The following is a 23,871-nucleotide window of genomic DNA, read 5'->3' on the forward strand; positions in this document are numbered from 1 at the left end:
GGTAAAAGCTAATATACTGCCTCTAAATTTATTGATTAAAGTGTTTACTCACAGTACAATAATTCCTACCCATAGAACAGTTCTTATTTATATATAAGAACATACATAGATCAAGGGTCACGCTCCCATTTAGCTGCCGTCTTGCACCACCATATTTCTGATGTGGACAATCCAGCCTACCTGACAGTGCATTTCGTATTTAGGGTGAACACTCGCCTCTTTGAAGAAACCAACAAAGAATAAGGTGGACAAGGTATCCAGGTTTGTGTGTGCAGATCACCGTAGTTCGCTGGCAATCTTTGGACCGGGAGGGTAAGAAAATGAGCTCTGCAATCTAAAACCTGACCGTTAGATCGCAGAATTTTACACACAATGTTACACACTGCACCTTTAAGTAGACGCAACAATTTTTTTTATTATTTAACAATTGCACAGAAAGAGAATCTCAAATGCCTCGGTGTTGCACCCAAAGTGATATTGGGCCCATGAAACACAGCAAAAAAAAAAAAAAAAAAAAAAGAAATTACACTGCATATGGTTTATTCTTAAACAACAACAACAACAAATATGTGACATAAAACAGGAAACATACCACAGCTCACAAAGTACCGTGTCCAGGTATGGAAGTCTCACTCAAGCATTACCTTCACTCGTGACCATTTTCGGAAAATATTATTTTAGGGTGCTTTTAATTTTCGTTTGGCCCTTCCATACATACACACCTTACATTGATTAGAAGGAGGTGATTATGACATATACTACAGCCAACGGCCTAGGCAGAGGTTGTGGTCGTAGCTCATGTGTAACCGATGTCATGGATGCTACATATAAACACCTGAAGGTTTTCTTGCAGTAACTTCTTCCAATCTTGTCAGTCAGTCATAATGGGACAGGGCCAAACAAGATTCTTTGTGGAGAGCTATTTGTGGGGTTTAGTTGTAACTGAAGTGGGAAGCTTCCACCATCAGCTGTTACCAACGGCAGTGATAATGCACAGATCTGATTGGACTGTTCCGGATGTAACAAACAGTTACTCATCCAAACAAGCTTGAGGCACTTCCTGCTGCCTCTTTCCTCTTTGTGTATGGGCTCTTTTCCAGATGGACTTTATAAAAACATTCCATCTGGCATGCTTGGTTCATAAACACCCCGTCAGTGCTCTGTGTTGCTTTTCATTTCACAGAGTCTATTTGTCTCGCATATAAACTTCTTCACGACCCTATACAGCTTCTACTGAAGACGATTCCATCAATTGTAATGTACGGCCGTTGCAACACACACACACACACCTACTCATCATCGTTAACTCCCCTTTTACAACGTTCCCTATCCGTCCTTCCCCTTTGCTGTCGTGACCTGGTGGCCTTTCAACTTGTAAAACCACCAGCTCATTGAGAACATGTAGAGCGCAAAGAATGCTGTGGAGTCACACAGGAAAAGGACAAAGTAGAAGCCAGCAACAAGGAGGGAGCAGACGATAAGTCGAGTGATGTGACTGATGATGTAGAACATACTCCACCACATGGCATCGCCAGACTCCTTTAATTTTTCAGAGGAAGAGCTCGGCTCTGCGCAGGATGTGCGATCGCATCGATTGCGGCCCTCCTCGTGAGTAGCTACGCGCTCTTTTGTTTGTCTACCTGTGTCTTGACAGGCGACCAATCTTTCTCTTATTTGAGTGTGGTTCTCCAAATCTTTTAGAGACCCGTGGGCTGAATGGGTGGATCTCTGGCCGCCATTAGCGGGTGAAACGGGGGCAATAACCACATCAAATTGAGCACTCGAGTTCAAATTCATCTCGGATTTTGGGAGCGAGTGCATTTGCTCTTTTGGTTCAAGTGCCTGGCTCCAGTCTTTTGGGAGCCAGTTGCCGCTCTGAGCGACCGAGGCAGGCTCCAGACTCGACTCTGGCGCTAACTCTATCAAGGAGTAAACACCTGAGTCAAAAGTGTCATCAAAGTCTTCAAACGGAGGATGACAATCTCGAGGAACGTCAGGCGCAACCGCCAACACACCCGCCATTTCATCAACAGCTTTCAGGTCTCCGTGAGTGCCCGATACCTTCAAATTGAACACCTCTCCCCAAATGGCCCTGACCAAATCTTCTCCAAATCTTTGCACGTCCATCTCCTCCAGGGTCGCCTCTGTCACCTCAAGTGCCATGGCGCTTCCTGCCATAATGGGGTCTTTTGTTCCCGCAGACAATTTCACCGACTCAACATGTGGGGAGCTCTTAACTCCTGCCGGCTGCTCTTGTTCTTTAAATTGAGTCGGAACACTTTCACCCTTCCCCCGAGGGATCCCAGTGTCACCCGTCAAGTCCCCCGGCGCTTCTATTTTCAGCTCTCCCGCACTTGGCTTTTCATTGTTGCTTCTGTGACTCTTATCCCCCTCTGTTCTTTTCGGCGTCTCGGGTTGGCGCTGAAGTTCTCCTGAAGTGTCAATCTCCTCTGCAACTTCTTGGGGACTTATTTGTCGGCCTATATCCCATTTTTCAGCCTTCATATTGTCCTGCGTGTGAACCCATCTGGTTTCTGCTGCTGCCGTTGCAGATGGATCGCATTTACTGTTAGGAAAAGGTCTGAATGTATCATTGTCACCTCGGGATACCTCTTGCATTTCCCTTGATCCCCAGGTGTGACTGATCAAGCATTTTCCTTCCTCTGTCTCATCAAAGACTAATCCACCTTTACCTGCCTCACAATTCAGCCGAGTACCCTCCTGTCTTGGTGTCGCCTCTGAGGCCTCCTGATCGTCCTGGATTTGCAGCTCTTCCCTTGATCGGATTTGCTTTAACTGTTGGTTACACGCCCCATAAACTTTTGATATATTTTCATCTCGCTGCAAGGGCTGTAGGCTGTTGACACTGCTCTGCTTTTCGTCCTCGTTGAACTCTAAGATCGTTCTGTCCTCTCCACCAATTAGGCTTCCTTTACTTGTGCCATTGGAAAACTCCGCCTCTACCATTTTGTCGGACGCCAAGTTGACTGATCCAGCTACGTCAATTTCTGATTTGAATGTCGTTCCTTCTATTTCGACTTGCACAAAATTGTCATGACAAGTTTTGTTCAGACCAAACTGATCTGCATTTGACTGCACGCTACGTACTTCATTTCCATCGCCGTCGTTCCCCTCTGACAGATTACCGCCGCTTTGGCAAGGCCTCAATTGCGCGTGTTGTGTTTCATCCCTCTCAAATCTCTGAGAGATTTCACACTCTGCTTTTTCACGCGGCATAAATATCTCCTCCCTGGTGGATTTGGCGCAGCTATCCCCGTTGCCTTTCTCGACTCCTTGTGTGGATGTTGAAAAGACAAACAGTCCCTCAGCTTCTGTCCCGCGTCTGATTGTCCCTGTAAATGCCAACGTGTCATCCGTCTCATTGTGCGAGGTACCTGCAACCTGGCCTTCCCCGCTGAAAGAAAGACCCTCGTCTGCACTAGCTCCCTGCGAGATCCTATCAACTGCGCTGCCATTCTGAGTCTCCGACAACGATGTCAGGTCTGTTGGCTCCTGCTCCCCAGAGCTTGTTACCGAGTCAGCTGTTGGCGGAGCGAGGGGCTCATCGTCTTTTCCTTCAACTCCTTCTCTCATTTCTTCTTCCTCTTGTTCCCCCGTTGCACGCTTCTGACGCACAGTTGAACTCTGAACAGAATCCTCGGACGCGGCCGTTTCACCCGTTGCGTTAAATTTCTCTGGAATACCTGTTGGGGGGTTCATCCCTGACCTTTGGGGAAGGTCTGTGCTTGTTGCGCTTTCCTCTCTTTGTGCTTTCGCTGTATACTGATCTGAAGGATTCGCAGTGATTTTTGCCAACGGCCCCTCCCACACACACTGTCTGGTCCCCATGTGTGAGGCGGCAACCGCATCCACAACCGTCTGGAGTTCATGACCTTTACCATCCATTGCAGACTTGGCCAGAGACTTTTTGTCATCAGAGGGCGATACTGATGCAGCTCTTTGCAGCCATTCAGACTCGGGAACGGCGGAAAGTTTGGAACAGCCTGACTGATTGAGAAATGTCTGCCACGTTTGACACACAGAGGTCTCTTGACTGGCAGCGTCGTCCGTGCCATTGAGGAAGGTCTCCCACACGTCCATCACTGGAGGCCCGTCATCCACGTGCGCGGCGGGCGAAGCCGTTGTAGTCCTAGGCCAGAGGCCACCTTTGCCCGCAGCTCCCCACTGATGGGCTTTGTCACTGTTCCAGTCGAGCGTCAGCAGCGGAATCTCGTGGTACGTCAGCACTTTCGGACTCTCCCTGGATTGTATCTTTTGTTGTTTATTGACACAATTGCAAGGGTCCCGCTGCACATTTGGCAGAGGTTGATGGAATTCCTGGCCGCTGGCTGAGTCATGTGAAGATGGCCTTGGCGACCGTTGACTCCTTTGAGAAAAGTAATCCTGGGCATGTGCCAAACGCGTATGCTTGCGTCTGCCTTTCAAGCTGTCCACCTGTCAGAAAAGGACAAAGGCCAAAGGTTTACACGTGCATTAATACTTGAACCCCTTGAACTGCAGCCAGAGGCAGGCAACAGAGTTTTGCGTTTTAGGTCATTATTCACGATAAAGGGTGGCTGGTGATAAAAAAAAATAAATAAAAGGGACCAGTTCTCCCACCATTATTTAATACCTGGTGCGAATGTGATGATGCAACGTAATGCAACACGCCGCCGCACGCTCCAAATGCGAGCTTATTTGTGTTAATATCAGCTGGGCTGCAGGATTACAAGAAGCTTGCATTAAGTATTAATAGTCAGCATGTGACTGCGTCTGAGCGGTGGCTCTCAAGTGACACGTTAACTGAGACTTCTTCATGTCTCGGGAGTCTCTGTGAGCGCCGTGGTGTGTTCAGCAGTTAAATCTCTGCAGGCTGACCGCAAAGTCCCTCCTGGGTTAGGTTTGTTGTCTGACAAAACACAGGAAAACATCTAACCAGTGTTAATTATTGGTTGCTGTTTTGTAAGTTGAGTTTACTCATGGTCAATGTTTAACATCTTCCCGGAATGGGTGCACGGGTGAGCCGGTCCAGAAATATACGATGAGCCTCACCAAAGGTTTGTTTTCTTTGTGGCTGACTAACGATTGCATCTCCGCCTTGCTTATCGTCTTTCTGTTTGCCTCCTCGTTTTTGTTTGCGGCTTCTGCTTCTGCAAAACACAGAGGCAAACGCGAGCCGGGGGGAGAGGGGGGGTCAGAGTTTGAGCACATACTAAAAACAAACACCTGCATTTGTTTGCGTGCACGCTTTTCCTTACGCACCTGCAAAAGCTGTTGTGTAACTTGTCTCTCTGGTCTTCTCTTCTATACTTGCTCTCCTGTACAGTGAAATGAAAATAATATTGCAGAAGCTTAAGGAACAATGCACAGAATCTCTTTTAATTATCCTCGTTACGCTATCACTGAAACAAAATCAGCATGCTGATTGACTTCTGTAGCTTCAGTTTTGCTCTAATATTAATGTCTTAGTTCACATCTGCCGATAATGGATTTGGCTGATGAGGCTCCTTCAGTGTTGTGCCCCCCCTGCCAAAAAATAAATAAATAAATAAAAAATGTGTTGGCTTCCTCTCACCTGCCAGGCCTGAGGCAGCTTCTTTTGCCTATGTAGGTGCCACCCTCCTTATGCGCCTTGGACGCCCGCTCGCTTGTGTTGACTTTCTTGTAACAGAAGAGCACATAGTTAATGTCGTTGTTATTCGCCCAAAAGGTGCCCACGGGGGTCTCATAGCGCAGACAGATCTCCACTCTGGCCCCGTCCCTGTCGCTGGGAGGGACCACGGTGTACGTGAAGGTGAACCTGTCTGTTCTCCGATCACTGGATCCTGGCACGTACTCTGCCGCCAGGTCCGAGTAGCTCGCCCAGAGGTCGAGGCTCATGCGTACGTAAACGGCCTTGGCGTAGCAGAGGTTCGCCACTCTGATGGTTCCCCGGATGGTTGTGGTTCCCGGGAGGAGCTCGATGGTCTCCAGCTCGATCATCTGGGTGTCTACCCTCTGGTTCAGCTCCTCGGCGGAGGAGGGAAGCGTGAACAGACAGGAAAGGGAATACTCCTCGCATGAAGGGGTCGATTCTCCCTCTGGGCTCATGCCAGTGTCTGGCTCCTCCACATCCACATTGTCGAACTCCTTGACGGACACCAGGTTGAGGCCAAAGGCGTCGGCGAAAGACACCTTCCTCCGAACGACTGGCGGTGCCTCCTCTTCCTCATCCTCGTCTGTTTCCCCATTGCTTTTCTGCGCTTCCTGCTGCTCCTCCCCCATCATCAACCGGTCCTTTCCCCAGGACTGCGCGGACAAAACCTCCATGTTTTGTCTTGGACTTGGACGCAGCTGTCTGCCCGTGCCGCCGTCTGTTGTCTCTGTCTGTTTGGGAGGGTGGCACAGACCAGAGTGCCCGGAGCCCGGCTGCAGTGACACTGTAGAACCGTGTGTGGTAGGGGTGGTGAAGGTGGAGGGGGGGGTAGACGGCGTGACTTGACAGATGGAGTTGGGTTACAGCTGAACATTGTGAGCATGAGCAAGGCCTATTTTTAGGATATGTGAAACAAGTCCAGGGGAGGCCACTCATCTTCTCAGAGATCCTCATGATGCATGTTTATAGCTACAAAATAAATACAGATTTACTGTCATGCATTTATTAGATTTTATTTATATTTATTGAGTCACGTTCAAGTCATTTAAAATTTTGTGTTGACTCTGACACTGTAGTTTACTTTTTGCTCCTTATGACTTCACTACAGTGTCGAAATTTAAAACCTGTGTTGCTGTTAACATTAACATTAACTTTCATAATCATATGTAGTTACAGGTGCTAGTTGTAGCTAAGATAACTATTTTTCACTACTTTATTTATGTATTTATTTGTTCATTTGGCTAAGGCAATAACATTTTCACCATTTTCTTTCTTTCTTTCTTTCTTTCTTTCTTTCTTCATTTATTTACCAATAGTGTTCTCCTCCCAAAGTCTTCATATCACAAGCACACACTTGACAGAACTTAAGATACTCACCAGCCCTTATTGTGCTTGAATGTAAACGTAACATGGACCGGCTGACCTGATATTTACTGTGAAATTTACTGGAAATAATGGCACGACTTACCCGTATGAGCCAGTACACGTGTACAGGGATGTAGTGCGTTTTGCTCGGGGAAGCGATGACAATCATTTTTATGTGTGCGTTTGGCAGGCAGGCAAGCAGGGAGTCAGTCAGGCAAGCTTTATCCGCACTCCAGGGATTCATTATAGTTACGACTTCTGTTTTTACTGTATAAATTTGAAACGGGTCCATACCAGGGGTAAAATTAGCTCTCAGACACACACAGCTGCGGATGGTTTATATTGTCCTTTTTCCTGTATTACTCTGAAAATGCAGAGTACTTACTAAGCTGCTGCACAGTAACAACAGAAAGCAGGCTGGATTGTAGTTGAGACCGTTCCCCATTCTGCTTTAAAGTAAAGGGCACTTACTATATAACCACATATTAACATTATCCCTATAATTATTACAGTCTAAAAAAACATTTTGAACAGAAAACTCAAATAGCAAGGCTGAGCATGATCAGGTACTATGTATTTTTTATTATTAAAACCAAATCCTTGAATAATAGACATGCACTTAAAACAAATGATAGAAAATGTAAACAAGTAGGTGTTTTTCATTAGTATGTTTCTTTTTCTTTCTTTTTTTTTTAACCCCCATTAAGTAAAATGTAGGTGGATGAGAAAACCTCTTCAATTTCTCTTCAATGTTTGACCCTACAAAAAGAAGGTAACACAGCACACTTTTTTTTTTTCACTCTTCAGTTGTGAAACAACGAGTAAAAAAATAGCGTGGAAAATGAAAATGGAGAGCCTTCCGAGTTTACTTTCTACAGCTGAGGATTTTGTCAAGCCCATCCAATAAAGGACAACGTGCACGTCTCGTCTTTGTCAATAGATGGCAGTATGTGATCAGAGAAAAACACACTTCACTGCGGGTTCCACCTCATCGCATTAAATTTCCAATTTCAGTTCGCCCTACTTCTGTGATTATGAGTTACAAGTGTGCAAATATGTTACCAGAGATAAGGCACACTGATATAAATGTTAATTAACCTAGTAAACATTATTATTATTATTTTAAACGGTATTTTTTTCTTTGAACGGCTGAACGTTGGTGTTATGAAAACTAGCCAGCAGGTGGAAGCATCGCACCACAACTTCGTGGCACTTGTTTTTCTCATCCTGACCAGCGTTTTTCCCTTTTCTCATTTTTTAAAAAAAATTGTCATATGAATAAAAGTGATTTTCTTTACATAAAAAAAAACAATAGAACTACAACACAATCATTGTCAATACATAATTTTGAATCATGCATCAATTAAATGTACTTCCCCATTAATGTACTTGTCCACATACGGAGATAGTTTTTTTTTCTTTAAATAATCTCGAAATGAAATTAGCCCCTATATTTGTCTTTTTTTTTATAACGAGGTTGATCGGTGGATGATATGGATGTGCCTGCGCAAAATGCCACTCATATACCTATACAGTTAATGGGTATGTATTTTGTGTAATGTTATTAATATGAAATCTAACCTTTACACAAGAAAGAAAAGTCAAATGTATCTGAAATAAAGTTGTTGTTTTTTTAAATAAAGATTCACGAGAACATTTTAAGAGCATCCTCTGCGAGACGTAACGTAACGTAAAAGCTCCGTTCCTCAAAAGCACAAATCATACAATTACGCATTTTTGGAATAATTAATATAATATACATATACATGCGTAATTATCAGAAAATTAATGCGTTCAAAAATCTAAAGAAAACTCCCACTCTTAATAGTTGATAAATCAATCACATTGTTTGACCGCGAACGTCTCAGCTGCATTGAGGAGGAAGGGGAGGAGGAGGAGGAGGAGGACGAGAGGGCAAACATGCACAACGCAGAAATAAAGCAAAGCTTGAATATGACTTAGTATGGGCTACCACTGGATCCGGATCTGCTATTAATATGACCAAATCTTTGGTTTTAAAATTACTCCACGGAGGTGTCACACCGGGTAAGAGAAATTCCTTCAGAGAACCAAGCATCCTGCCAAGTGATTTTTAAAATCAACTCAAAGTCGACCGGCGGTTTTGAAATGATATTATTAAATTTTCTTTCCCACAAATACGGTTAATATTCGGACATTGAGTGCCTTATGCAAATTGTAAAGTCAACCCGCAGGTTGTAGGTACTCCTATTCCTTCCCAGTGTCTCTCCCTATTTATTGAGGCGTCTGAAAAATATAGTTAAATATTCAGTAGCCTAAATATACTACCAGATGCCTTTTGGACAATAATGACACGGTGCTCTGCGACGATGTTATAAATTTATGCGCTTTCTGTATTGACACTGCCCCACCTGAGCTTTATTTACAATGTATGTTCTTGTCTTCAAATAGACCTGTGTGGCGTAATATAAAGGCAGAAGGGCTTCTTCCCTTCGAACGCTTCTATCACATTGGATACGTTAAATTTAATAGGCTGTTTGGGTGCGATTTTATTTATTATGACTGTCCGGCTATTAAAAGTGAGTTTGCAGGAAAAAACATCAGTTTATGTACAAATTAGTCATTATAATCATGACGATAATTAAAAACTTAAGAAGAGAAAGGTAAGGTAGGGAAGAAAAAAAAACTTTTTAAACATTTTTGTCTTTTTCGTACGTGGCCCTGACGTCACATGCTGCTCGCGACAAAAATAATGACACACACACACACACACACACACACACACACACACACACCTTCAGCGCACAAGCAAGTGCCTCCCCTAGAGGGGTTGGGGGGAGGGGGGGTCTCGTCCCAAACACAGTTTCTTGCAGTGCTTGATGCGTGTGTGTGTGTGTGTGTGTGTGTGTGTGTGTGTGTGTGTGTGTGTGTGTTTTAAATCGTGACGCGCGGGCGCAAAAAAAAAGAGAGAGCGAAGACGAAGAAGGAGAAAAAAACAAGCCGCGTCTTCCTCGCATTGAGCGTCATTCAAACAGGGGCTTCTGCTTGTAGCGCCGCGTCTTCTTCTTCACCTTCTTCTTCTTCTTCTTTTTCACCAATCACTGCGGCTTTTGGCAGAGTTCGAGAGACAGTGTGTATGTGTGTGTGTGTGTGTGCGTGTGTGTGTTACGGGTCGAGCGCATGTTTTGCGCGCGTTGTGTTTTCTCCCCCCCACCCCCGACAGCGGTGCCCAGCGGAGGAATACAACCGAGCCCTCTATCTCCCTCTCCTCCTCCGCCTCCTCCTCTTCTCCCTCCCTCGTATTTACTCTGCGGCTTGTTGTTCGTTTTTCGTTCCACTGTTATGGTGAACTTGGACAGTCACGTGTGAAGACCTGCGCCGGCGTCCAAAGGACGGCGACTTCTCACCTGTGCGTGTGTGAGTGTGTATGTCTGTGGCCGCGTCGACCTCGACTTTTTTCGCCGTCAAACAGAGGGAGAGAGGAAGGGAAACATACCTGCCAGTTTCGTGTGGTAAGTTTTTTTTTTTTTTTTTTTTTGAGTGTTTGTTTGTTTGTTTGTTTTTTGTGTACATTTTTAACTTTCCCTTCTCTTACTCGCTTTTAACTTTATCATGTTCATTTTCACTTTTTTCGCACTCGGATTAGGAAGTGGTCTCCCTCGGCTGCCGTAAAGTTTTTGTTTGGTCGCGTGCCCTCCTCGTTGTCCCCCCCCCAAACAACTCTTGCTAATTTCCGGTCGGCGCGTGGGCTCTTTCATATTTTTTAATTGGCGTGCAGCTGTTTTGATAATTTTTTTTCTCCGTACTTCCGTAAAGCTCCGCGGTCGGCTGCGCTGACAGCGCTGTTCCCTGGCTTCTGCCAGGTCTCAACACTTGAAGCGGGGCAAAGAGAAGAAAAGAAGACGTTCAACACGCCGCCGCGCCGTTTTAAATTACGACATAGCAACGTAAAGGCTCCCAAACTTGTCTCCAGGCACATTTTAATTGGCGTTATCGCTCATTAAAGTGCGAGTGCTCGCCTCGCGCCTTGGTCTTCTCCACACGATTACAGCGCATCCAAATATATTATTTCCCCCATTGTAAATACAAGCTGATTTACTGTTCATGTTACATGCTTGGTGTAATTTATCTTAAGCGAAGATTAGAATTTGCTGGGAGCGAGGAAGACGTGGTGAAAAAAAGGAATTTAATTAATTATGCATCATACAACTTGTAGAGGCATTCACGTTAAATCTCCGTGGCATCTTATTTGGCTTATTTACCAAATAGGATTAGTGCAGTCTGTAAAATTCCTTCAGTGTAGTTGATGATGTGCGTGGAGAGAGAGGAGGAGGAGGGTGTGTGTGTGTGTGTGTGTGTGTGTGTGTGTGTGTGTGTGTGTGTGTGTGTGTGTGTGTGTGTGTGTTGGGGTTGGGGTAGGGGGTTCTTAAGCAATGTCTCCATAAATAACCATGTTTGTGAAAAGAAAAAAAATATGCGAGAAAATCTTTCACGGTTCAAGCCCTCAAATTTAAATATCAATGAATTTAAAGCATGTCTTATGATATTTTGCATCTGTAATTTATCTGCATAATCAATAGCAGCCCGATAAATAGTCTGCGACTTACGGCAATCGACAGCAGCTTACCGTGAACGCCTGCTCCATTTTTTTTTGTAAAATAATTTTTGTTTCTGAAAAATTCCACCATTTTCCAAATCCAGAGCCAAACAGGAGAGCACGTAGAGACAACGCTTCTCGTCACGATTAACCTCAAATCCTACGCAGCCCGTACGTTTAAAAATAAAAATAAAAATAAATCCCTTTTTTGCTCGGTTCCTCAATTTCACTCCTTCGCCACCACTTCCAATGCAGTCGCAGAGGCCCCTGAAAATCAATCGCTGTAACCCCCCCCCCCACACACACACACACACACATTTTCCTCCCCTTGTCTTTTCCTTTTTACGACTAAGAAAGGCTAACAAGCTATAAGTGAGAAAAGTGGCTCAACTCTCCGGGCCCGCGCTCTGATCAGTTTTCACCCCCGAATTAGCCGCGTCGACGCCGCCGCTGCTGCCGCGGGGTGCACAGGTGTTCCCCTCCTCAGCTATGCAGGTGTGGGCTGGTTCACCCCCCTCCCCCACCGCCCAGTCCCACCTCACCCCCCACGCCTCACCCGCACCTCTCTCAGCGGCTCCAGCTTTTTCAAAGGCTGGGGCGGCAATAAATGCCCCCCCAACCCCTTCACCCCCGGTAAAATATATGACTGTGCCCCGCTCCACCCACCCCGCCCCCCTGCAACACCACCACCACCTTTGTGTCCAAGCGCCCCCTGTAATCATTTTTTATTAAAGCGTGTTTACGAGCGTAGCTGCGCCTTTGTTTACTTGTTGCCGCACGCTCGCCAGGTCAATTGATTTTTTTTCCCCTTTCCTTTTTTTTTTTTTTTTTTGCAAAGTGCAGCACATTCCTCTCAGTCGCAGAGCAAAGGGAGAAATGATGGACCCCCCCCCACCCCACCACAACCCCCACACCGCTGCACTACCGCGCGTCCCTCCAAGACCAAGCGTTGTTGGCAGTCGTGCACTTATAACCCCCCACCCCCACCACCCCCCCACCCACCACCACCCCAACCCCCGGACTCTCTCCACTCTGCGTCCATTTTGATTGCTGCATTCATCATCGGGCGGTCGTGCTCTACATTATGGTAATAGGAAAATGAATGTCCTCCACAGGATTAATGCGTATATACCCTGTCGTACGTCTCAATCATTTATCAGAATTAAGATTCAGCTTTCAGCTAAGTGAACGCCGCTTGATGTGCATTTTTTTTTCTCCCGTTTTGATTATTTTATTTTTAATCTCTCAAAATGCGGAGATTGTTGCGGTGAGCCTTGCACGGAGAGGTGGGAGGTGAGGTTGATACATTTCTTTGTGATTGACACATTTTTGCTACTGGACTTTAAGGCCGAGTCTAGCAGCAAACTTGCATAACCTGCGCGGGAAATCTTAGAATCGGACCGAATACGGAATTGCAACGTTTCTGCTTGCCGTTCGCCCAGAGACGGTCAGTCAGATGGGCTCGCTTCTGGATTGGCCTGCCGAGGAGTCCTACCCCCCCTCTCCCACACACACACACACACACACACACACACACACACACCCTCGTTGAAACACGCGTGCCCTGCTCCCCAGCCCGTGGAGGTGTTGCAGACATGCGAGGTGGCAACGGCGGCGTTGCACCAACATCTCAGCGATCTCGTCAACCGAAGCCGTCCTCCTGCATTGTGTGTGCGCGCGCGTGTGTGCCTGTCTGTTTTCAAACGTTGTCCGCTCGGCCGCCTTACCGAGCCTTAATGGCAATTAAAACAGCAAGTGTACTGCGTGTTTTCTTTTTTTTTTCTAATCCTAGTTAACTTGGTGGAACGTTACTATGACAACCTCCAGCAGAGTCAAAGCAACCAGAAGTGATCAACCCCCCCCTTCTCCTCCCCTTCCCACCTTTGACCCCCTCTGCCGTCCCCCCACCTTACTGTAAGAGCGGAATCTGTGTTGACAGTTTTGGCCTTTAATGGCACTTTTGTGCGGCTCCAAAGTATTTGTTTACCGGGATCATATGCCGCGAGCTGTCGACCCCGCAGAGATTGACTTCTCCAGATAAAAGAGTGTATTACATGCTTAAGAGGCCCTCCCTCCTTTACTCCCTCTCTCATCCCCCCTCCCCTCCTTCCCTTCTTTCGCACCGTAATTATCCACATCGCGGTAATGATGTTTTGTGTGTGTGTACAGTCCCTGGGAGTCTTGAGACGGCTCAGACTTTTTTAGTTCCGCTCCGGGTAACTTCTAAAGCCCGGACTCCACGCCGTTTTTTTTTTTTTTTTTTTTTTCTTCTTGCCAAGGAGGAACATTGTGACTCCTTTGGCCGGCGGGAGGTGGGGGGGCGGGAGTAGGTTTGGGATGGGGGTGTGGGGGGGTCAGGGGACGGGGATTAGAAAGTAGATTGCAGGCTTGCCCAGTCAAGGGTGAGCTAAGAGAAATGTGACGTTGGAACCTCTTTTGCTCACTCTGGCCATGTGTGTCATTTCAGCTCACGGTCACGTGTCCACTTTAAATATGTTTTTTTTTTTATCACGGGGGTTTTAACATTTTCCCGGCCGCTCGCTCGTACATTCTGAATAACAATAGGAAAAAGAAAAACAATCAAGCGTGGAAATACGTCTTGCCTGAGATTGTTTTTGCAAATATCACCTCTTGCGTCACAGCGCCCCCTCTCTCCAAGGGGGATCGCAACAAAAAAAAGGAAAAAGCCACAAGCCAACGGCCCCGAGGAGGTTTTGGCCCGTGTTTGCAACCTCCGTGGCTCCAATGCCGAGTGGATATGTTCACTTTGGACACAGAGAAAAACTTTAATGTTTCCTCAACAGCTCAGCAGTGAGATTTATGCACCTATTTTTTTTTTTCTTCTTAAGGTGGCGTTCAACCCCTGGCTTTAGTTTTACCCTCCGTTTTTATTCTCAAACACTGTCGGAAGAGACGAGTGGTGTGAGCCTGGCATGAAAAAAAAGAAAAAACGCTTTGGTTTGAGGGGTTTTGGAGCCCTGAATTCAAAGACACGAAGGGGGTCAGCGGTGGTAAAAGGCAAGGTCAGCGCCGGCCGCTCGTTGGCAAACAGTCAAATGTCACGCCAAGCACGGACACGGCCGCACAGAGCGGCTGGAACCGAGGTGAAAAAAAAACAAAAACATGCCGTCTTTTAGCAGTTTGCATTAACTGACAAGTCTGGGAAAATACAAATATATATATATATATATATATATATATATATATATATATATATATATATATATATATATATATATACATTTCTTTTAAAGTTGTCTGCACTTGCTGTTTTGCTTCTCTAAAGACCTTTTCCCCCCACTTCCACCCAGAGAGACAAAAGGGAGGTGGTGGTGGTGGAGGTGGTGGGGATGTTTGTTTCAAAGATGTTGTGGAAGGAGGTGGGGGGTAGCATCTTTGTGTGTGTGTTTGTGCGTGCGTTGGCGTGTGTGTGTGTGTGTTGGCGGGAAGAGCGGGGGGGGTGACAGTAACAGTTTTTGACAGGCAGATTAGGCTGCAGAAAGAGCATCCAGCTCCGGGCTGAGGGCATATGGTGCCGCCGTCTGCCGGCGTCGCTGCGGACCAAGTTGCAACACTGGCGCCGGGTCACGGCTGTCTCAGGTTTGTTCCTTCCTAAATACAAACAGGAGGGGGGAGGGTGGTGCTGCGCCCAACTGCGTCTCTCAGGGTTTTTGAAGGACAAAGCGGGGAGAAAAAAGAAAAAAAAAAAAACGTTTCCAGTGGAGCCCTCTGGGGGTCAGAGAGGAGAGAGAGAGAGAGAGAGAGAGAGAGAGGCTTGACATTTGGATTCGGCGCCTCACTTTTAAGCTTTTAAACGGCGGCAGTGGAGGCGACGGCTGTTTGTTTGTTTGTTTGTTTGTTTTTTTCACCCAAACGCCAGAAGAAAAAAAAAAAACTCATTTGTGCGCAAAGTGTTTCTTTCTCTCCGTGAAGCGACGAAAGGATGACGCAGGACTTTCTGAGCGGGCCGGGCGGCTAATGCTAATTCACAAGCTACCGTGCGAGCGAGCGCCCTGGATCCCCCACACTCCGCCAACCCCCCCTTTCCTTCACGGCTGCCGCAACATATGGAGGCAGCACACAAACAACGCTTTTTATTTTTATAACTTCTGACGAGCGGCCTTTTCTAATTCGGATTGTCACTGGCGCGGCGAGCAAGCTAGCGGGGGCAGATGGCGCAAAGTGAGGGGAAAAAATAAAAAATAAAATAAAATTCTGAGTGCCCATCAGAGCCTAAATACCTCCAGGCAGCTGTTGGTCATAACCCCCCCCCCTCCCCCCACACCACCTCCCCTCCTTTTTTTTTTGCCTCCCCCCCCGATCTTTTTTTAACAGGGCTCAGGTCAATGGGAGTCAAACCTGTTACAACACCTGTTTCTGCGGATGCAAATCTGTTGTTTTGTCATTTCATTAGGCAGAGCGAGACGGCTCGTGGGTCGAGGGTGTGTGTGTGTGTGTGTGTGTGTGGGGGGGGGCTCGTTGTTGCGACTGGCACCGGGCCCAGTTGGCACGGGCCACAGTTTGGCGATGGGGGGGTTGCTCCAGGGCAGAGCGAGGGGAGGGGCAACAAGCCAAGCGGGTGTCGGCCCCCCCCACCACTCCCTCCCTTCCCCCGACTCAGCCCTTGCGTGCCTTCACTTCACTTCACGGCGCAGCTCCATCAGAATGGAACCCCCCCTCCCTCCACACACCTCCCCAAGAAAATAAAATCACACTTTTCCTGAAATGTGAGGCTGAACTAAAAAAAAAAAAAAACCTGGCACACCCCACACCTCCTAGATAGATAGATAGATAGACAGACTTTGACTTGTGAATACACTTTATTTTTTACGCAACAATGTTTACATATTAATAAAATAGAGATTATTCTTGAATAAAACAATTTAAATGTGTGATAAAAGCACATATGGGTACTTAAAAACTAAACTTTAAGCACTAAAAAGTCATTATTACTTACAGAACATAGAACATGATTTGATTTGATTGAATTAGATAGATAGATGGATAGATACTGTAGATGGATAGATACTGTAGATAGATAGATATATAGATGGATAGATATATAGATGCTTTATTTATCTCAAAGGGAATTCAGTTTCTCAGCTGCGCAATCTGTTTCTAAAAAGTGCATATTTAAGGTAAGGATTGTGATTACAAAAAGTGACAGTGCCAATGAGGTCCATAAGTAAAATGCAGAATTGCAAGATGCAAAGTGCATGAATGTGCGTACATGTGTGGGACAACCCTCCACTCGCCCCTCATATCCCTGCCCTCCCCTCCCCAGTGTTGCATTCAAGGGCTTCACGGCTCCAGGGAGGAAGGACCTCCTGAGTCCGAGTCCCATCCCGTCCCAGTCCAGCCGCCCGCCCACCCCTCAGCGCCCCCTCCCCCAACCCCCACCACTCATCCACAAGCTCCATCCCCTCATCATCTGCCGCCCTCCCGCAGCGCTCGCCTCTCCACCACACGTGTGCCAACGCACGGCGCTCTCGCTCCGGGGCTAATTGTTCACTGGTAAACTGCCTGTTCGTTGGTGGAGGGAGGCAGCCAGGGAGGGGAGGAGGGGGAGGAGGAGGTGGTGGGTCTCTCTCTCTCTCTCTCTCACTCTCTCTCTCTGTCTTTCTCTCTCTCTCTCTGTCTTTCTCCCCACTTCATCATCCAGACACCATCCACCGCCGCAACGTTGGCACAGGGGAGGGAGGGGTGGTGGTGGTGTATGTATGTGTGTGTGTGTCTGTGTGTGTGTGTGTGTGTGTGGGGGGGGGGGGGGGTTGCTGTGATCATGATCTCTTCATGCAGTTTATTCCAACACCCCGCCGCCCCCCCGCCACACAAGTCTCAAGATTTGCCAGTTGTAATCCGGCCCGCACGCCCGAATGCAACAAATACACCATGAAATTGAGGGTTATTGCGGCAGCGTCGCGCAGGAGCCCCTGGTGGAGATTACTGGGGCTGTTTGCATACCTGGGGAGAGGCGGACAGGTCGTGTGTGTGTGTGTGTGTGCGTGCGTGCGTGCGTGTGAGAGAGAGAGAGACAGTGTCTGTGTGCAATCTTTTTTTTTTCCTTCCCTGCTTTCCCTGCGGTCCTCAAAATTTCCCTCCCTCTCCTTCCTCCCTCTTTTCTTGAATTCTGATATTGTGACGCCCACGTGACGGCTGCATCTCCTCGTTCTGACGCATCTCGTTTTTAAACAACAATGTGTGATGTCACAAAGGGCTCTCCCGGCTCCCGTCTCATTTCTCAATCGTCCGGTGCTCCTTTCAAAACGTGCATCGGATGAGAAAGTGAAATTTTATTGTGTTTTTTTGCAGCAAGCTTAATCTCCTTTTTCTGCACAGGAGGCTGTAAACAGAGGGCTAAGCACGCTCTTACACCCTCTGTAATCCATCCCCACCTCTTTCAGTTGGAGTGTGTGAGTGTGTGAGTGAGTGAGTGTCTGGATGGATGCAGAGACCCTGGACCCGCTGGTCCTCCTTCGCAGAGCTAATCTCATCAAGATAACCGCTACTGACTCCTCCCCCTCCTGTCTCTCTCCTCTCTCTCCACCTCCTCCTTCCGCCGTGGACACCCTCACACACACACACACACACACACACACACACACACAGGCATTAAAGCCCCGGACCCCGCGAGCCCCCCTCTGATACGGGAGAGTTCATTAGAGATGTGCCTTTGATGGGCAGCCTTTTCATGTGACTACCGGGTTTTTCAAATACCTTGATGTAGCAGCTTAAGAAGGCATTGTGCAGTAAGCCCCCCCTTTTGATGCGACTTATTTAGATCTGCATAGTAAATCAGGCGGGGGTGAGGGAGGCGGGCGGGGGAGGGGGGGAGTAAATAACCAAGCCCGGCAGATGGAAGCGAGGAGATAAGGGAGGGGACGGCGGCGAACAATCGCATTTGTATTTTGTTATGATGTTGACAGCGGCTAAAATTCACTAATCTGGAGCCACTGATCTGCATTTCAAAGAAATCTCATTTAGCAGCGGGGAGGATAAAGTTCCGCTCATTGTGCCCATTTTATTGCATTCTTCGCTAATTTATCAGCCGGCAGATTTAAACGCGCGCAGGGAGCCTCGGCGGCGGAGGCAGTGGCACACGCTCGCTCGCTCGCCCGCTCGCCCGCCCGCCAGCCCGCCTCACACGGGGTCTTAAATACTGTGAAAGCGGTTCCGTCTAGACTGTGAGCCGAGGGTAATTACACGTCTGACCATGAATAGAATGAGTTTGAAGACTCATCTTTCTCCGGGCGGGCCTGAATTGCTCGACTAACACTGATAAGGAGCCATTCTGTCCCCCTGTCCCCTCGTCCGCCCCTGCCCCCCCCCCACACAGAAATATTGCCAGTGACTTCCATAATGCTCAAGCAGCCCCTCCCCCCCCCCACCTCCCCCAACCCTCCCTCCTCCCCCTCGGAACCAACGCCGAGGATGGTATTTACTTTTAAGATAAAGTTATTGTGTACTGTAATCTGACTTGTTAGCATAATGTCCTCTTTCATCGTCACCGCTCCTCCTCCTCCTCCTCCTCCTCCCCTCCACCTCCTCCTCCTCCTCGCCGCCACCGCCGCCGAGGTATTTGTGGCGGCCGGGCCTTAAATAGTTTATCTGGACTTATCACGGCCCGGCGCTTTATGTAAATATCAGCCTATAGCATTACGAGGCCTTCATGAATGCTCCGGTGCGCTCCGCCGTATTTATAAGTCTGGTGGAATTCACCGGCAGAGATATACGTATTTATTTTTAATAGATGTATATTTGCCGTAAAGATCGGCCTTGTTGGAGGTCACGCAGACTAATAGCCTTTCTGCCGCGCGTCTATTTATTATTTTTTTTGTTTTTCTTTTTCGAGCGGTGAATAAAATATGAGCCGTCCGCACTGCTCTAAGGTATTCGTAAATAGCGTTTAATATCTAAATTGTGTTTGGAACTATTTGTTTTCGCTGAAGGGTCATCTGAGCTTCCCAGGCAGCTGCGCCGTGGAGTTTTTTTCTCCCAACTTGCTTGAAAAGTCTTCTCACGCAGTCGTAAAATAGGATTTGATCATCGGAATGTCGTCATTCCCCATATTATCGTCGTTTTTCCGTGTTTTTTTTTTTTTTTTTTTTTCTTTTTTTTGCGTGAGAGGTTCCGCCCTGCCGCGGAACCTCTCGCCCCACGAACTCAGGACGGCGCGCCATCATCGCACTTGGCATGTTTTTGTTTTCAGCCGCGCTCTTTGAGCTGAGGGCCTTTTCTTTCTTTTCCTCCCCCCCTTCTTTCTTCTCCGTCTTTTTCTCTTGGTACAGTTCAGAGAGCGCATTCCTCAGGATTCAGCCGTGGTCGGGTGCCTGGAGGGGTCATTTGGATCCCTTAAGAAGAAAAGCGAGAGAGCCGAGATAAAAAAGAAAGTTAAAAAAAGAGAAACAACAAAATCACCCAGGCCATTTTTGACTTATTTATCGTTTTGCCTCCACCCACCCCTCACTCTTTCAACATGGGACCTTTTTATCTGTTTTTTTCCACCCACGAATCCAATTGATATCCAAATCCAATTTCTTTCTCAAATCACATCCAGTCCTAATTCGGATTCCTGTCCGATGTTTTACAGTTCGGTCTTCAGTCTGAATGGACACGTGGCAATTTCACTCGACTTTTAGGTCAATGCGGCGACGCAACAGATGTCACAGTTGTGTCCACGTGGACGAAGCAAACATCTCAAGCAGCGCTGATCGAGATAATCGCTTAATTCCATGGGGCCAAAACAGTTTTCCAAACCCATTTCAAATCGCCCAACGGTCGCAACTGTCATGTTCCGGCGCCCCCGGAAGGCGTTGTCCATCCTGCATGCACGCACACGCTGCCGCACGCGTGTTTTTTTCTTCTCTCTCTCTTTCTTTGACACTTTACAGCCGAATCCAGGTGCGCCGCTGTGCACTTTGGGGGTTTTATTGATTTCGCCCACGGAACGTAAAGAAAACAGTTCAGCGCGGTGGAGCCGCGCGTGTCCGCACAGGCTCCTAGCGTGCCGAGGAGCCCAGCGTTTTGAAATAGTTGGACTAAAGGTGCACTTCCTGTTTTTCTTTTTTTTTTTCTCACCTCAGAGAGCTGACATCGCCCAGACGCCTCCCCTCCCCCCACCTCACGCATTCCTGTGACGGACGACGACGGCGGCGGCGGAGCTTTTTTTTTCCTCCTCCTCCTCGAGGGTGAGTCTCCGATCGTGTCCGTCTTGTCAGAGAGCCCTCAGCCTTGAGAGCTCAGAGGAGCATTAGCAGTCTCCTCACTCAGCCCTCGCCTGGTGCGCCCCTCGACATTGTCCCAGCTCCTTTTTATTTTTAGGAACCTTTCATCTCTCTGAGCAAATAAAACGGTCAACAAATGCGGCTGTTGATAACCCGGCGGCTGCGTTCTGGTTGCGGCGGCGGTGGCCAGTGGAGGTCAAGGGGGCCCCGGCGATCCGCCCCGATCAAATCTAACAAATCTTCATCTTGTACACCTTGATAGAATTCCCCCCTCCACTGAGCCGCCGCCACCGCCGCTCAGTTGTGCCTGTTTGGTTTTCACACCCCAAAGATTTTCAATCTACTGTAACTCAGGAGTTATGATATGCATTATGGTGGACAAATGTGGGCGAGGTCGGCTCTTTTTTCCCCTCCGTTCTTTTGTATTTATTTAGCTGATGTCTTTATTAAGATTTGCAGCTGAACATAATTCAATAATATATATCTATGTGTAGATATATAGATCTATTTAAAAGGGTATTTTCATCGTCCGGGTTGCCTGTTCCAAAACCAGAAAAGGAAAAACTGAGCTTTGTTGTAATGTCACGCTCATGCGCTTCATTTTAAATGTGATTTTTTTTTTTTCTCTTTTATCCCCAGGATGAAATATGCACACCCTGCACCCGTAGAAAAAACCCGACGACACGCACTGTAAAAGTCCAAAGTGGTAAGTGAAAGCAGTTTTTTATTGTCCTCGCATGCCTGGTGTTGTGCTTCTCCCTCCCCGCAGATTAATGTGTCTACTGTAATGAGCCACATCACTCATAAATACTTACTCGGTGGGTTTTTTATTTTATTTTATTTTATTTTTTTGGTCTTGGAGTAACACAATCCCCGGGTGCTGAGACGATGACAACAGAGTCAGGCACGAGAGAACCGCCGCATGTTTTTCCCCCCTGACAGAAGTTATTCAGCGCGGAAAGTATTTTGTGAAAAGAAGGCAACATTTTTGGTGTCACGTTTGAAGAATGTTTAAAGACAATTTAGGGACCCAGAAAACATGTCATATAATACAGAGACAAGGTGGTTTAAAAAAAAAAAATCGCAAAAACTTGAGGCATTTGATGATAATTTAGTTGAAAGTTTTCGAACCCAGATGTGACTCTAGCGAATCTATCAGATGAATTTCGCGAAAAGCTTAAAATCTACCGACTGTCGTGCCACTGCAGTGCCACTGCAGTGCCTGGAATTGTTTGAAAGTTGACACATTTTCTGAGCTTATTGTGTTTGCTGTCAAATTGTATCACTCTGACAGTAAGGAATCTAATCTCGTGATAGTGATGTCCGACATTCACAACATGCAATACTCCGGTCTTTTGACTCGTAGGCCACGATTCCTTCTACCCGTCACTATTGTCCGACTGCTGTTCTCTCTGCATGTTGTATAAATATATCAAGTTAATGGCGGTATTTGAGCAACGCTGGCTTCCTGTTTCATCTGAGCTCCAACTTTTCCTCCCTGCTATGAGACTTTGCTGTATTCGAATCACTCAGTTGCTCGCGGTAGCCTGGCTGGCGACTTCGCAACTTCACAAACTTCACAACGAACTGGATCACTGCGATTCAGCCGTATAAAGCAGTGGCGACTAGGGAGGTGGGCGGCGGAGTGCGTGACTCCCCCTCTCTCTGTGTTGTGTCGGTGACTCAAATGACTCAAAAAAACCTGGTTCTCTTTGGTGAACAGTCAGCAAAGAGAGTCGAGTTCCTTCTCACGAGTTCGCATGACTGCTATGAATCAAAACTGAATAGATTCATTTACATGATGCCCTATAAGCTCACGAAATGTCACCCAACAGTCACCGCTCGCCGCACGACTCGTCCGCTTGCCTTTTGCGTTGACTGTTGAAAGAGCAGAAGAACCACACGGCAACTATTTCTCGCGCTGAATTCTCCGCAAAGCTTCATTAAATATTCTGCACACCTAGGAAAAACCTTTGCCCACGTAGCTGAAGTAATATGCTAAAACTCGCTGTGTGATTAAAGCAGCAAAAAGCACCGGCTAGCCCCGGCCCCGGCCTGCAGAACCAGGTCCGACCCCCCCACCCTCGCCCCACTTCCCCAGGAGGGCTCGTCTCCGCTGATTGAAGCAGAGTCCAGATTTCCTCCCCCAACCTAAAAGAGATTTAAACATTAGTTCTTAATTTGTCGAGCGTTCTGCTTAATCTTCAAAGATGAACTCTTACAGCATATCTGCTGGTCATAAAAAGTCCTTCTAATCATTGGAAGGGGGCAAAAAAGTTTAATTGACCCCCCAACACTGAAAAAAAGCTGAACTCCCAACGTGGACGTGCAAGGGGAATAAAAAAAAAAAGAAAATCGGCAGTGGTTGATATCTCTTGGACTTTAAGAAGCTTCGGACTGAGCGGCCCTCTGCTCGCACTTCCATGCCGGGATTGATTCCTCCTTCATAAATGATGGAGGGGGGGCACTCGTCATTCCCTCTCCAATCCCCACAAGTTTTTTTTCCCCCCTCCAATCCTGCTAACTGTCGTCCCTCAGTGGGCAAACCTGGGGGAGGCGGGTGGGAGGGGGGGGCCTCCACGGGTCTTTACCCTGGGCACTGGGAGTCGTGGAGGAGGAGGAGGAGGAGGAGGAGGAGGAGGAGGAGGTTGGGAGCAGAAATCAAAGGGAGCGGGATGCCCCCGCCTCCCTCCCCCCACTCCCCACACTCCATCGCCAGGCCCCCATTGTCTCCCTGATTTGGGATTGGGAGGAGAAGGTGGAAAACTGTGGTGGGGGTGGATGGAGATCAGGCCCACCACCCCCCGCAGCCCTCACCCTTTCTAATCTTTATCCACCATTAACCCCGGTGCCCTAGTGTGTGGCTGAGATCAGGGCCAGTGGTCAATCCCCCCATTCACTGCCACCCAAGAATATTTTAAAGTTAAGCCCCCCTTTTCGCTTAACAAAAAAAAAAAAAGTCTTACTCATCAAAGGTTTACTCCCCCACTACCCCTCCCCATGTCCACCCCCGCCCTGCCCGCCACCGCCACCGCCGCCGCGCTCCCTCCATCCATCCCGTGGCTCCGTTC

General features: G+C 47.5%; 2 protein-coding genes across 8 annotated transcripts in view; one reads left to right on the forward strand and one right to left on the reverse strand.

Annotated features, from left to right (window-relative positions):
* Positions 1-1,326: 1,326 nt before the first annotated feature.
* Positions 1,327-7,169, reverse strand: ppp1r3aa (protein phosphatase 1, regulatory subunit 3Aa). Its single transcript, XM_076051609.1, has 6 exons — positions 7,104-7,169; positions 5,576-6,129; positions 5,263-5,318; positions 5,053-5,150; positions 2,016-4,455; positions 1,327-1,418 (listed from the first exon to the last, which is right to left on the reverse strand). Exons 1-6 carry the CDS (start codon positions 7,167-7,169, stop codon positions 1,327-1,329), a joined length of 3,306 nt encoding a protein of 1,101 aa, XP_075907724.1.
* A 2,654-nt stretch (positions 7,170-9,823) lies between these two features.
* foxp2 (forkhead box P2) overlaps positions 9,824-23,871 on the forward strand; it is a 111,444-nt gene continuing 97,396 nt past the window's right edge. For 2 of the 7 annotated variants that reach the window (XM_076011471.1, XM_076011472.1), the window contains exons 1-3: positions 9,824-10,491; positions 20,660-20,764; positions 21,440-21,506. The gene's annotated coding sequence lies outside the window, so the exon portion shown is untranslated. The remainder of the gene's footprint in view (positions 10,492-20,659; positions 20,765-21,439; positions 21,507-23,871) is intronic. The other 5 variants (XM_076011473.1, XM_076011476.1, XM_076011474.1 and 2 more) reach the window with 4 other exon arrangements.

This window comes from Nelusetta ayraudi, unplaced genomic scaffold (genome assembly GCF_046127955.1).
Source record: "Nelusetta ayraudi isolate G7.1 ecotype Tasmania unplaced genomic scaffold, CSIRO-AGI_Nayr_v1 ptg000135l, whole genome shotgun sequence".
Classification (NCBI taxonomy): Eukaryota; Metazoa; Chordata; class Actinopteri; order Tetraodontiformes; family Monacanthidae; genus Nelusetta; species Nelusetta ayraudi.

Coding starts and splice junctions, on each gene's coding strand:
- ppp1r3aa (XM_076051609.1), bottom strand. CDS start 7,169: ATGATTGTCATCGCTTCCCCGAGCAAAACGCACTACATCCCTGTACAC. Junction 5,319..5,575: donor AGCTGCCTCAGGCCTGGCAG/GTGAGAGGAAGC, acceptor TTCACTGTACAG/GAGAGCAAGTATAGAAGAGA. Junction 5,151..5,262: donor TTACACAACAGCTTTTGCAG/GTGCGTAAGGAA, acceptor TGTGTTTTGCAG/AAGCAGAAGCCGCAAACAAA.